This window comes from Hakea prostrata, chromosome 8 (genome assembly GCF_041222555.1).
Source record: "Hakea prostrata isolate BN-2017 chromosome 8, UWA_Hpros_2, whole genome shotgun sequence".
Taxonomy (NCBI): Eukaryota; Viridiplantae; Streptophyta; class Magnoliopsida; order Proteales; family Proteaceae; genus Hakea; species Hakea prostrata.
This window is the reverse complement of record NC_142607.1, coordinates 25,431,459-25,444,088: the sequence shown is the minus strand read 5'-3', so window position 1 is coordinate 25,444,088 and position 12,630 is coordinate 25,431,459. Positions and strand designations below refer to the sequence as shown.

General features: G+C 43.8%; 1 protein-coding gene across 1 annotated transcript; it reads right to left on the bottom strand.

Annotated features, from left to right (window-relative positions):
• Nucleotides 1-5,389: 5,389 nt before the first annotated feature.
• Nucleotides 5,390-12,064, bottom strand: LOC149007461 (uncharacterized). The gene is made up of 3 exons (XM_089167070.1): nucleotides 11,707-12,064; nucleotides 11,501-11,595; nucleotides 5,390-5,545 (listed from the first exon to the last, which is right to left on the bottom strand). The coding sequence occupies exons 1-3, from the start codon at nucleotides 11,888-11,890 to the stop codon at nucleotides 5,390-5,392; spliced, it is 435 nt and encodes a 144-aa protein (XP_089023196.1). The 5' UTR covers nucleotides 11,891-12,064.
• Between the last annotated feature and the right edge of the window lie 566 nt (nucleotides 12,065-12,630).

Sequence of the window (12,630 nt, the reverse complement as noted above, 5' to 3'; positions counted from 1 at the left end):
GTATAGTCTCCCATTCTGAATGACAAATCTAGCTGATCGTATCTTGATCAACTTTGCTTCTTTCGGATCCTCAAGTAATTTGTCATCTCTCAGATACTCGATTATTAGATCCATCCAGCAACGCTCTGCTTCAATATAAGAAATTTCTTTCTCATGATAACTTGGAAAAGTTATCTCTTCAATATAGACCGAAGGATCTAGATTCTTTTCTTTGGCATTGGCAAGTCGGGATAGCTCATCTGCTTCTGAATTTTCATTCCTCGAAATCTGAGATATCTTCAAATTCCGAAATTGGTTTTGAAATGCCTGCACTATCTCTTGATATTTCTGCAAGCGTGGTTCTCTAATACCATACTCCCCCTGGACTTGGTTGACTATAAGTTGAGAGTCACTATAAATAGTAACATCTGCAATAGACAATGCTTTTGACAATCGAAGTCCAGCTATCAGAGCCTCATATTCTGCTTCGTTATTACTTGCTTCAAATGCAGATCTCAAAGCATATCGAATAATAAATCCTGCTGGACTTTTTAATAGAATTCCAGCTCCTGCTCCATCTTTATTACTCGAACCATCTACATATACCTCCCAAGTGGTTGGTATAATGGGATCCTCGATGGTGGATTCCACCGGTGCAGTAGTTTCTACTACAAAATCGGCTAACGCATAAGCCTTGATTGCAGTTATGGGCTTAAAGCTCACTTGGAACTCGTTGAGTTCAACCGACCAGGACACCATCCTTCCAGACAAATCAGGTTTATTAAGAACTTTACTAAGAGGAAAAGTTGTAAATACCTCAATTGGATGAGCTTGAAAATATGGCCTTAGCTTCCTGGCGGCCATCATGAGAGCCAGAGCCACTTCTCAATCTGCGAATATCTTGTCTCCGCATCTAGCAACACGTGGCTTACATAGTAAATCGGCCACTATTTTTTATCTTTTTCACAAACAAGTACTGCACTGACCGTTGAAAGGGACGTCGCTAGATATAGCTGTAATATTTCCCCCTTCTCTGGTCTGGACAAGATCGGTGGTTGTCCAAGTGCTTCTTTTAACTCCTCGAAAGCTTTCTGGCACTCTTCGGTCCATTTTGCTTCCTTGCTACCCTTCAAGTCTTTGAGTGCCTTGAAGAAAGGCAAACATTTTTCTCCAGACTTGGAGATGAATCGATTCAAAGCAGCAACTCTCCCTGTTAAACACTGCACATCACGAACAGTTTTGGGAGCCTCCATATCTACCAGAGCTTGTATTTTGGCAGGATTAGCCTCAATTCCTCTCTCTGATACCATGAAGCACAAAAATTTGCCCGAGGAGACTCCAAAGGCGCACTTTTTCGGGTTCGACTTCATTTGATACTTTCGTCAAGATTGAGAATACCTCAGTCAAATCTGCAATATGATTTGCTTTTGTAAAGCTCTTCACTAGCATGTCGTCAACATAAGTTTCAACATTCTTTCCTATCAGATCTTTAAAAATCTTGTTGACGGCCCTTTGATATGTTGCTCCTGCGTTCTTCAGGCCAAAAGGCATGACCTTATAATAATAGCTTTCACGATCGGTCATGAAAGTCTGTAAACTTTTCATCCTCCTTACTCATAAGGATCCGATTATACCTCGAGTAGGCATCCATGAAACTTAGAGTTTCATATCCTGCAGTCGCATCTATCAAGAGGTCAATCTGAGGCAACAGATAGCAATCTTTAGGGCAAGCCTTGTTAAGATCTGTGTAGTCTGTACACATCCTCCACTTCCCATTCGCCCTTTTTACCATTACCACGTTGGCCAACCAAGTTGGGCATTGAATTGGTTCTATGAAACCAGAATTCTTGAGTTTTTCAACTTCACTACGAACGGCTTCATATTTTTCAATGGAGAAATTTCTCCTTTTCTGTATCACTGGTTTCACCTTAGGATCTATCCAAAGTTTATGCTCTGCGATAGCCCGATCGATTCTTGGCATGTCTTCAACAGACCATGCAAATACATCTTTATTCTGTTGAAGAAATAACTTCAACTCATCTTTAAATTCCTCCAGTTGTTCAGACCCGATATAAGTAATCTTTTTCTCATCCTCGGTACACAGCTGGATTTGTTCCAGCTTCTCCACTGGTTCGGGTCTTTGCATCTCTGCTTCTTCCCGATCGTCTCGAACTTCTATAGGTAGGGCAATTACCTTCCTCGGGCCCTCCTTGTCTTTTAAATAGGCAACGTAACATTGCCGAGAGATCCTTTGGTCAGAGGAGACTTGACCAATTCCCATATCAGTCGGGAATTTTATCTTCAGGTGTTTTGTCGAAACAATAGCACCTATCTTGGATAAAGATGGTCGCCCGAGGATAATATTGTAAGCTGGCAGTTCCCGAACCACCCAAAAATTGATTCGGACGATTGTTTCCTTAGGAAAACTTCCAATAGATAAGTCCAACTGGACCAATCCTTCCGCCACCGCAGATGACCCTGCAAAACCATATAGATGTGTGGATGAAGGTTTCATCAAGTCCTGATCCACCTTCAATTTTTGATACAATTCATAAGAAATTAGGTCAGTTGCAGACCCTGTATCAACCAAAACTCTATGCACTTCCCGACGTGCAATCTCTACCTTGATGACTATGGCATCATCATGAGGTAAATAAACGTCTCTTTCGTCCTCCTCGCTAAAGGTGATAGAATCTTCACCATTCAGCTTTTTTCGCTTCCGCGTCTCTCCGGTTCCGACAAATTTGGATTTTGTTTTCAAACTCCGGAGTGATTCGGGCTCTGGTCCCCCGAAGATGGTAAGGATCGGTGACCGAGTAGCTTCAATCACCTCCTTGCCCTTCTTAGACTTCGGAGCCTCCCTTGATCGTTCTGAATTAACCGAACGATCCCTTTTAGGAGCACCCGCGCGTGGCTCACGTGGCTCCTCCCTCCTTCTGCTAACAAAACTGGACAAGTGTCCCTGAGATATTAATCTCTCAATATCTGCTTTCAGATGACGACAGTCATTTGTATAATGACCATAGTCCTTGTGGAATCGGCAATACTTTTCTCGATCCTGCTGCTCTTCGGGTTTCAAAAGAATTTTAGGCGGCCACTTCAAGATATTTTTTCTTTTGATGATATTTAAAATATCTGCCCGAGGAACATTCAATGGTGTACTCACTTTTACCGGGAGACCTTTGGCGCCAAGCCTGAGATTTTCCAACCCGATCACGGACATTTTTCTTTGGCTTCTGCTTCTGCTCAGAAGCCTTCTGTTCCTTATTGGAGACTTTATTATCTCCTTGGCGCGCATCTAGAATCTCCATGAGTTCAGCCTGCCTCTGGCATCTCTGTACCAACTCAGCATAAGTCGCAGACATATCCTGTAGTAATAACTCCAGGAGTTTCCGATTAGTGAGTCCCGTGAATAGAGCAGTTTTGGCTACTTGCTCATCCAAATTTTCTATCTCCATCGTTACTTTGTTGAATCTTTTCAGAAACTCTCTGATTGATTCGTTTTTTCCTTGTCTGACAATAAACAAAATTTCCTCTGTCTTTTTGACCTGTATTCCACTCTGGAATCGCCCTATGAATTTGCGCGCCAATTCATCAAAGTTTACGATCCTTCCAGAGGGGAGGTTCGAAAACCACTTTTGTGCTGCTCCAGTTAGAGATGAACCAAAAACCCTGCATAAAATTTCATCAGAACTACCTGAAACTACCATGGTCTGTTGGTAATAGCCAATGTGAGCTGTTGGATCTCCGGAGCCATCGAATGTAGAAAAGGTAGGCAAATGAAAGTTATGGGGAAACTGATATCCCGCAATTGGCTCGGCAAAGGGGGTCTTCCGAATGACTGAGTAAATATCCTCAGTTATCCTGCCCTTAGCCAACTGCCCTAATTTCTCATTGATGTTGGCCAATTCCTGACCAATCTGGGTCGGGTGATCTTCAGACATCCCGTGCTATCCGATCATCACGAACAGCCCGTCCTTCCCGAACATTCAGCTCGTCGCGAACTGCTCGATCATCGCGAACGGTTCTTCTGACAGTTGGTGAGTGAGTTCTTACCCCTGTATCCAACCTTGTATTTGAATGAGTTGTACTCTCTTGTGGTCTGTCGAACCGATCGTCTCGCCTAGGTTGATCGTCAATCCTCCTAGGTCCTTGGTCTCCTTCACGAAAATTATGACCGATATTTCGGTCTTCAGCCAATCTTTGATCACGTGGCAACGCACGTCTCCCTGAATCGCGTTGATCAGGTTCTTGTGGTAAAACCACTCGTCTGGTGAGCAGGCGGAGTGCTTGGCTCATCTCCAAAAGTTGAATCTTTACCCGATCCAATTGATCTTGGAATGTCTCAGGAGGATTACGTCCTCCCTGACCACCATCTACCTCGATAGGATTTTGGCTTCCCTGGGGAATATCTGGATTATTCGCTCCAGGGATCTGAACACCGGAATTGCGCTGTGCAGCGGCTGCTACGGCTGCTACTGATCTAGTCACCATGGCTTTTCAAGTCAGTTTCCCACAGACGGCGCCAAATGATGTGTCCAAAATCTGCTCAGCCCTTAGATCTCCTCGTGATGACCTGCAAAACGAAAGTGTCAGATGTGGCCCGACCGCGGGGGTCAGGAGTCCACCTCCGAAGGCTAAGTCAGTTGATGAACTTAATCACAAACGGCTCTGCTAGAAGCACAGAGCTAAGGAATAAAGAACTGGGAAAGGTGAGCTAGATCGTAAGCCGCTGATAGTTTACGTCTATCAGTATGTATCTGAACCTGAGTCTCAGATTGTGTGTTTTCGATCTTCCTCACCTCGTATGGTAGTGAGGTTTATATAGAGTGTACCTTCGAATCTCCTTCATTGGATGCACTTGAGCCTTCTTCGGGTAGTCGTTGGATCTTAACAGTTAGATCCGTTAAGCAATCGATTTCTACTAGTTTGGACTAGTAGAGGACTCCTGAGATAACCTTTAGGTTATGTGATGATTATCCCTTCTATAATGATTAGCCGCAGCCGTCAATTCGAGTCTACCATCATTAGGGTAATTAACCTAATCCATAAGTAGGATTAGGGCGTACTTGTAGCTGAATAAGTTTTCTTCCTCAGCAAGCCATCTTCTGGATCTGGTTCGCTCGGGAGCGAGTCGGTTCCCTCTGTCTCGACCGGGGTCGAGGGTCGAACCAGGTATGAACCCAGTTTGATCATAATTTCTCCATATCACAATCAATCTGGAACTGTCCAGCATGCCATCTCTAAGTTCTTACCGAGGACCAAAATTCACCAAGCTTCTTTAATTAATCTGCTTTCTCCTCAGGGGCTGCAATGCGTCTATAAACTACCTGAAATGTTTGACCTTCATTTCGAGCCACTTTCTCGCCCTTCCTCGAATGAAGTCAAAAGCTTCACAACCGGGTCCACTTTAAGCTCTTCTTCCGTGGATCGCTTCAAAGAGAGGGTGATCCTCCAAACAAGCCTTCATCCACACTCCGAGCTCTTCCACATCAGTTATTGTATATATTATGCCACCCACTTCAAGTGTGTAAGCATACTCATTTTGGGACACAAAAAGCATACCCTGGAGCAAAAACTGAAGTTTTCAGCTCTTTTATCAAATTCCCTATTCAATACATATCATTTGTCCAAAGTCTATAGTATAATGACGAAATTTCGGCCCAGAGAATTCATTACCCAAATTCTCTATTCAATACGATATCATTTGGCCACAGTTTATAGCATAAGAAGAAAATTTGGCAATATGCTTCATGTTCTAGAAGTATTTATATAATATTTCAACTTTAAATATCGGGGTTTTAATGATGGTTTTGCGGTAGCCATGAAATCAAATTCAGTAGCACTATTCAAAATGTTGGAAATGCACAATGAAGACAAGATAATGAAAAAGAAAATGATATTCAAAGTAATAAACAGACGATGAAATTGGATTCCCCTAAATTTGTTTCTTTGCTCCTACCATTTATCAATCAATGATACTCGAGGATCATAAGCTCAACTTTCCATAGCTCCATAACCATGACTCCCTACCACAAACATGGAAGCATGGCGTTTTTCTACAGTCTCACAGAGAACATTCCTAGCATCTCCCTCCGCCACCTCTACTATTACATCATCCACTTGCATATTTATCAAATTGCTCAGTAGAGCTTCGTATGATGGTAAAATGACCAGGTTAAAACACTTAATTATCACAACTTTAATCAAAAATTTCTCTACTGTAATCAGAGAAGATATTCTGATACAACTCAGCGAGTGGTGATGGAAGCAACCACTGACGGTGAAGAGGCACAACCACTACGACGTTCAATTCGCAAGGGAAGACGCCCGAAGGCTCTAGAATCATATGTGTAAAATGCCAAACAGCTGTCTCGTTTATTTTAGTAATTTTGCATAACTCGATATTTCTGTTGTAACCGACCCGGGACCACTATAAAGTGGGTGTGTTAGAACGATAGAGATATGAAGAATTAAGCCTTATCCTTCTCAGTCTATCTCTCTGCTCTGCTCTCATTCTGTCTCTTCTTCTATTTCGAATCCTCTGTTCCTCCTCATTCTACCTCTTATACAAATTAGTCGTATCATTGGTCCGACCTGCCGGATTCTGCCATGGCTGAAGGGACTCGAGGACGACAAGCTGAAGAGCTACTCAGGCAATTGAGTGCTGCATCAGGTGAGCATGCTACAAAAATCGAATCACTACAAGGGATTTTGACAGATCAACGAGAGGCTCTAACTGAACAGCGAGTTCTATTAGATGAGATTATCACAAGGTTAACAACGATGGATGGTCGAGCTACACCAGCAACGCCGGGATCGGAAAGCCGCGGCATCCTGGGATCTCCTCCCAGAACAGCAATAGCTTCTCCAAACTCAATTCAGACTCGATCAGCTCGTGTCGATTTCCCAAAATTTGATGGTACCAATCCTTCCGGCTGGATCTTTAGAGCTGAAAAATTCTTTGAGTTTCACGCAACCCCTGACGAACAACGCTTGACTTTAGCATCAATCCATATGGAAGGGTTAGCATTACAATGGTTTCAGTGGATGACCAGATCCAAATTCTTCACAACTTGGAGCGCTTTTACGAGAGCCTTAGAAATGCGGTTTGGACCAACAGCATATGACGACCCGCGAGAAAACTTGGCTAAGCTAACTCAGACTACCACGGTAGAGCATTACCAGGCACAGTTCGAAGGTCTTGCTAATCGTGTAGAAGACCTGCCTACCGAATTTTTGGTTAGTTTCTTCATTTCAGGACTCCGATCTGACATCCGCCATGAGGTAAAATCCTTTCGTCCAGTAGAATTAATGGATGCCATGATGCTAGCTCGCATTCAGGAACAAAAGTTATCTGAAGGTAGACGACCTTTTGTTCGATCCATACCACTTTCTACAAAACCTTCCACCTCTACACCTTCATTCATAGGATCTGGGCCTTCCAAACCAGCCACATCCTTACTGCCATCAAACACCATTCCTATTAAACGCCTAACAGTTGCTGAGATGCAACATCGTAGAGAGAAAGGATTGTGTTATAATTGTGATGAGAGATTTTCGGCAGGACACCGCTGCAAGACTAAGCAACTGTTCCTGTTGGAATACGATGAAGAGGATAGTGCGACTCTGCTGATTTCAGGGGCAGCCGAACCTTCAGAACCGAGTCACTCATCAGCTGAAGAACCTACCGAATTATCTTATCATTCCCTCACTGGTATGTCTTCACCCACCACGATCCGTTTCACCGGAAGGATAGCCGGCCAGTCTGCTCAGATATTGCTTGATGGAGGAAGCACCCATAATTTCATTCAGAACCATATGCTGCCACTCTTGAACACAACGGTGGAACCAGTAACAAATGTTCACGTCATGGTGGGCGACGGAAATAGGTTGGTATGTGAAGGATTAATACGTAATTTGACTGTGCACATTCAACAATTTTCTATGACTATTGATGCATATGTCCTACCTCTATGTGGAGCCGATCTGGTCTTGGGAGTCCAGTGGATGGCTACCCTGGGTCCAATTATGTTTGATTATGCCAAAAAAACAGTTCGATTTCACCATGGCCAACGTTCAATCACATTAGAGGGAGATGGGTCCCGTGGGCCTGAACACATTAAATATCAGGGCCTTCATAGAGTCTTAGATAATGGGTATGGATGGGCCTTGTTTCGGTTGGAGCTCTTACTCACTGAACAGACTCCATTGAACCAGTTTACACCAGATCTTGCCTCCTTATTGACCGACTTCAATGGTATTTTTAAAGAGTCCATGGGCCTACCCCCAGTCCGAGCCCAAGATCACTCAATTCATTTGTTACCAGGAGTTGAGCCCGTGAATGTCAGGCCCTATAGATACCCATATTTCCAAAAAAATGAAATTGAGACCCAAGTGACCCAAATGCTTTCTGCTGGTATCATACAACCCAGTACCAGTCCCTTCTCCTCTCCAGTACTGTTGGTAAAAAAGAGAGATGGCACATGGCGTTTTTGCGTGGACTACCGAGCCCTAAACTCCGTTACTATCAAAGACCGATTTCCTATACCTACCATAGACGAGTTGTTTGATGAGTTATATGGTGCTCAGGTATTTTCTAAAATGGATCTTCGTTCCGGTTATCATCAAATCCGGGTGCGCACTGACGATGTTGCCAAGACAGCCTTTCGTACACATGACGGCCACTATGAGTTTTTAGTCATGCCGTTTGGGCTGACGAATGCACCATCTACCTTCCAATCTATGATGAATTCCATTTTTAAGCCATACCTTCGACGGTTTGTCTTAGTCTTTTTTGATGATCTGCTAATTTATAGCCCATCATGGCATGCCCATATACAACACTTAAGATTGGTATTTGAGTTGTTGCAGGAACATCAGCTATATGCAAAGTTATCTAAATGTGCATTTGGGCAACAGAGCATCGAATATCTAGGACATGTGGTTTCGTCTCAAGGGTTATCAGTGGATCAAACTAAAGTAGCAGCTGTCCTTGAGTGGCCTATACCCTCTACATTAAGAGCTCTACGGGGATTCTTGGGCTTAACCGGATATTATCGCCGTTTCATCAAGAGCTATGCCAATATAGCTGCTCCACTCAAATCACTTCTCAAACAGGGAAATTTTAAATGGAATCAGGATGCACAGGGAGCCTTTCAGAAGCTGCAACACGTCCTCACTCAAACTCCAGTGCTAGCTCTCCCAAATTTTAATGAGCCATTTACATTAGAAACGGATGCATCAGGTCTTGGAGTGGGAGCAGTATTGACCCAAGGCACACATCCAATTGCCTATTTTAGCAAAAAAATGACTCCTACAATGCAATTAAGTTCTACATATGTAAGGGAGATGTATGCCATCACTCAGGCAGTGGCCCGTTGGCGCCAGTACTTGTTGGGCCGCCAATTTATCATCCTGACTGATCATCGAAGTCTCCGAGAGCTAACAGGCCAAACCATCCAAACACCTGAACAAGCCAAGTGGCTAACAAAGTTAGTGGGCTACATTTTTGAAATTCGATACAAGCCAGGCAAGGATAACATGGCTGCTGATGCCCTTTCTCGAGCCCATGGGCCTCAGTCCATTGCCCAAATAAATGCTGCAGCCCAACAGCCCAGCCCAGGCGAGTCAATTCAGACGGGTCTCGACGGATCTACAGCATTACACAAGTTAACTTTAACACAGATCAGTTGGAATTTCTTACCAGCATTGCGCGAGGCAACGGCAACCTCCCCGGAGCTCCATCCGCTCATCGCCGATATACAATCTGCTGCCCCAACTGCCAAGGGTTATAGCTGGCGAGACGGAATCCTCTATCACCATCACCGCCTGATCATCCCCAAACCTCTTCAACAGCGCTTTTTATATGAATATCACAATACTCCGCAAGGAGGTCATTCCGGTTGGTTGCGCACATATAAACGAATCTCGGCAAATGTATTTTGGAAGGGATTACGCAGAGACGTTCAAACATATGTCGCCGCTTGCTCTATCTGCCAACAGACTAAGCCCCTGCAATCCAAACCTGCGGGTCTTCTCCAACCCTTACCCGTGCCAACACTTATTTGGGAAGATTTATCCATGGATTTTGTAACAGGGCTTCCCCTCAGTTCCGGCAAATCGGCCATCATGGTAGTAGTTGACCGCCTCAGTAAATACGCACACTTTACTGCTCTTGCTCCTCATTTTACAGCAATTCGTGTGGCTACTGTGTTTTTGCACGATGTTGTTCGCCTCCACGGTCTCCCTAAAACCATCGTCAGTGACCGGGACCCAATTTTTCTCAGCCTGTTCTGGCGTGAATTACTTCAGCAACAGGGTACTCAGCTTGCAATGAGCACGGCTTACCACCCTCAAACGGATGGGCAAACAGAGGTTCTGAATCGTTGTCTTGAAACCTACCTACGCAGCTTTACGGATGACATGCCAACACGGTGGGTCAACCTCCTTCCTTGGGCCGAATATTGGTATAACACAGCATTTCATTCTTCCACAGGGAGCACTCCATTCCAGCTTGTCTACGGCAGACCACCCCCAACATTAATACGCTATATTCCCGGTTCTACCTCTGCCGACGCTGTTGATCAAGAACTCATTTCTCGTGATGCAGCTCTCTCTGTTCTGCGTCAACACCTCCTTCGCGCCCAAGCTCGTATGAAATCTCAGGCCGACCACCACCGTATCGATCGAGAATACAGTGTGGGAGATTGGGTTTGGGTAAAAATCCGCCCTTACCGACAAACAACCCTTGCTGCGCGTCCAAACCAGAAGCTAGCCAAGCGTTATTTCGGCCCCTTTCGCGTTTCGGCGCGCGTTGAACTTTCTCGCAGGTACCCGTCCCTGAACCTTGAGGACAAGGTTCCTTCCCCAGCTGGTGGTATTGATACAACTCAGCGAGTGGTGATGGAAGCAACCACTGACGGTGAAGAGGCACAACCACTACGACGTTCAATTCGCAAGGGAAGACGCCCGAAGGCTCTAGAATCATATGTGTAAAATGCCAAACAGCTGTCTCGTTTATTTTAGTAATTTTGCATAACTCGATATTTCTGTTGTAACCGACCCGGGACCACTATAAAGTGGGTGTGTTAGAACGATAGAGATATGAAGAATTAAGCCTTATCCTTCTCAGTCTATCTCTCTGCTCTGCTCTCATTCTGTCTCTTCTTCTATTTCGAATCCTCTGTTCCTCCTCATTCTACCTCTTATACAAATTAGTCGTATCATATTCCCAATGACTTCACAATTGCAAGATTCAGTTTAGAACAACAAATTTTTGGCTAGGGCACAGAAAGATAGTCTGGTTGTTGAGAAGGTGTTTTACCACTTACGATCTTCTACAGGGAACAAATACGGCCATATGAATTTTATCACAACTTATATGAATCAAACCTTTTTCAGAAATCCAAAAACTTAATAGCGAGAGTAATTTCAAACGCCGGATTAAAATTTCCCCCGTTTTTCTTCGTGGGTATTGGGTAGGATTCATGAGTAAAATCATTATTAGGATGATTCTTACAGATTTCCTTTGGCAGAGCTCCTTGGCCTTCGCTACAATTTTAACTGCTTTCCTCTTGAGATTTGATTGGACAATAGGCAAAACTTCGGCAAGTCCTGCAAATTGAAGTAACATCAGAAGGGAACCTCAATTATCCAGGAAACGCAAACAAGTAGAATTTAACCGAGAGAAGTTGAAAAATGCAGGTAAGAAGGGCAGAGGCTTACCAGGTCCGGGGATTCTGACAACCGAAGTAGGAAAAGGCTTGGCATGAAGAACAAGAAGCTTAAAAGGGGGATTGGTAGGGTAGGGCACAAAGAAGCGATCGAGAACCCACTTGAGAGCGTAGAAACTGTTCTCGCTCTTGTCGATTCCCACCACCATCAGTTGTTTTTGTGATGTCGACTCCATTATGTTCTGTTTCTTAAAAGCTCTTGCTCAGCTATTTTCTGCTTCTTGGCCCTCACCAGTTTTCCAAGCTCTCCTTGGCATTCCTCTTCCTTAAAATCGAAATAAAAGAAAACCACCCAAACATTAATTGATCACCATAAACACCTCAAGAACAACGAAACTGTTTATTAAGTGTAAAAGCTAATATCTTTCTTTTGATTTCGTAGGTGGATTAGAAAAGACATCTTTAGCAACCTGCAAGTAATAGTTACTTTAGAAATCACTATTCAAATCTGAAAGTAATAGTTACTTTAGAAATCACTATTCACTAATCAACAACAACAGAAGAGAAAATAAACTCAAACTTGTTGAATTGCTTTCTTCCCCATTTCTTCCAAGAGAAACTTGTAGAATACTCTCTTTTTTTTTTTTTCCCATAAGAGAAAGGATGTAGAGGGAATGACTTTCGAGAAGATAGAGAGAGGAAGAGAGACGATTAAAGGAATCATGGATAGAATCTCGTTGTGGAGGTAGATCTTGGAGAGGGAGAAACGAAGAGAAAGGTTTAGGGCTAGATGGAAGTTAGAGATTCTAGAATAGAAATGGTTTCTTTATGAATGAATATTGGAGAGGCCAATTCTCTTGGAATACTAACCTTGGAATAGGGGTGTCAAAATCTAACCCGAACCGGCCCGTTGTAGCCCAAACCGGCCCACACCGAAGCTTAATGGGCTGTGTTTGGGCTGAACAACCTCAGCCCG